The following is a 1,414-nucleotide window of genomic DNA, read 5'->3' on the forward strand; positions in this document are numbered from 1 at the left end:
TTTTCTCAGTCCCATTTTAAAACAGTGGCACTATGCAGTATTTGTCCTTCTGTGACCGAGATATTTCACTCAGCATAATGTCCTCCAGGGTCACCCATTTTGAATAATATTGCATGAGTTCCTTGTTTTTCAATGTAGCATAGTATTCCCTTGTGTGAATATACCACAGCTTCTCTATCCATTCCTTTGTTGATAGGCACTTAGGTTGTTTCCAACTCCTTGCTATTATGAACAAAGCTGTGATAAACACGGGTGTGCATTCAGGTGGTAATGTTTTATACAAACCTTTCCAAAATAGCCTGGATGGTCTTTGTCGAAGTTGATCCTGTGGTGATGCAGCCACGCGCGTTATCTCAGTGTCTGTGGTGCTTCCTGTGCTTCCTGCTGTGGCTGTGGCCATGGCTCACATAGATCCGAAGTTTCTGGATCATCCTCAGTCTTGATGGCATTTCAGGTGCCTACATGATAAAGAGCAATTATGTTCTTTTTTAAAAAATTTTTGTCTGTGTGTACCGTCAAATCAGATCTGGTGGATTCAAACTGCTCACCTCTGGGATTGCAGGGCAGCCTCTTGCCACTAGGCCACCAGAGCTCTCCCATTATGTTCTTTTAAAAGCTATCTATATAGGATCAAATTGACAACAATGCAAATGAAAGATTAAATTGGTATGTCTTTTGCTGTATATATTCTCAACAATAAAATTAGTTTTAAATAAAAAACAGCACAGCCTTGGAAACCTTACAGGGCAGTTCTACCCTGTCCTGCAGTGTTGCTAGGATCAGAAGTTATTTGATGGCAATAGGGTTGGTTAGATCCTCTAGATGAAGGAATTTTGGTGGTGCAGTGGTTAAGGAATCGACTGCTAATGAAAGGTGAAAGTTCGAAGCCACTCTTTGCCTCGGTGGGTGAAAGACTTGATAATCTATTTCTTTACAGAACACAAACAAGAAAACTCCGCAGGGTAGTTCTGCACTGTCACATGGGGTCATTATGAGTCAGAATGAAGTTGACCACATTCAACAGTGATCTTCTGTATGGACTTCCTGAATGGCTTGAAAGGCTATATACGCTTACCATCTTCTACAAACCCTTTCCTTCTTCAGCCCTTTCCTTTGGGTAACTCATATATATGTGTATTTTTTTATAGGAGTGGATCTAGGGGGGAAAATACACACACACACACACACACACACACACACACACACACATAATTTGAAAAGCTGGACGATATGAAGAATGTGGCATGAGGATCGGGGGAAGACTCATCAACAACTTGAGTCATGCAGATGATACAACTTTGCTTATGGAAAGTAAAGAAGACTTGAGAAAGAGTGACACTCAAAGACTAACCTTCAGAAGCCTGCACAGTGGAGTAAACTTGGGGGGAGGGACTGCATAACAATGAAAGAGTTT

General features: G+C 41.3%; 1 protein-coding gene across 1 annotated transcript in view; it reads right to left on the bottom strand.

Annotated features, from left to right (window-relative positions):
- Nucleotides 1-431, bottom strand: part of LOC102854559 (ferritin heavy chain-like) — a 1,786-nt gene extending 1,355 nt beyond the window's left edge. The window contains exon 1 of the mRNA XM_006890205.1: nt 408-431. Coding sequence (XP_006890267.1) covers nt 408-431 — 24 coding nt within the window. The remainder of the gene's footprint in view (nt 1-407) is intronic.
- Nucleotides 432-1,414: the final 983 nt, after the last annotated feature.

The sequence above is a fragment of the Elephantulus edwardii genome, unplaced genomic scaffold (genome assembly GCF_000299155.1).
Source record: "Elephantulus edwardii isolate Elephantulus edwardi_28Jun2011 unplaced genomic scaffold, EleEdw1.0 scaffold00086, whole genome shotgun sequence".
NCBI lineage: Eukaryota > Metazoa > Chordata > Mammalia > Macroscelidea > Macroscelididae > Elephantulus > Elephantulus edwardii.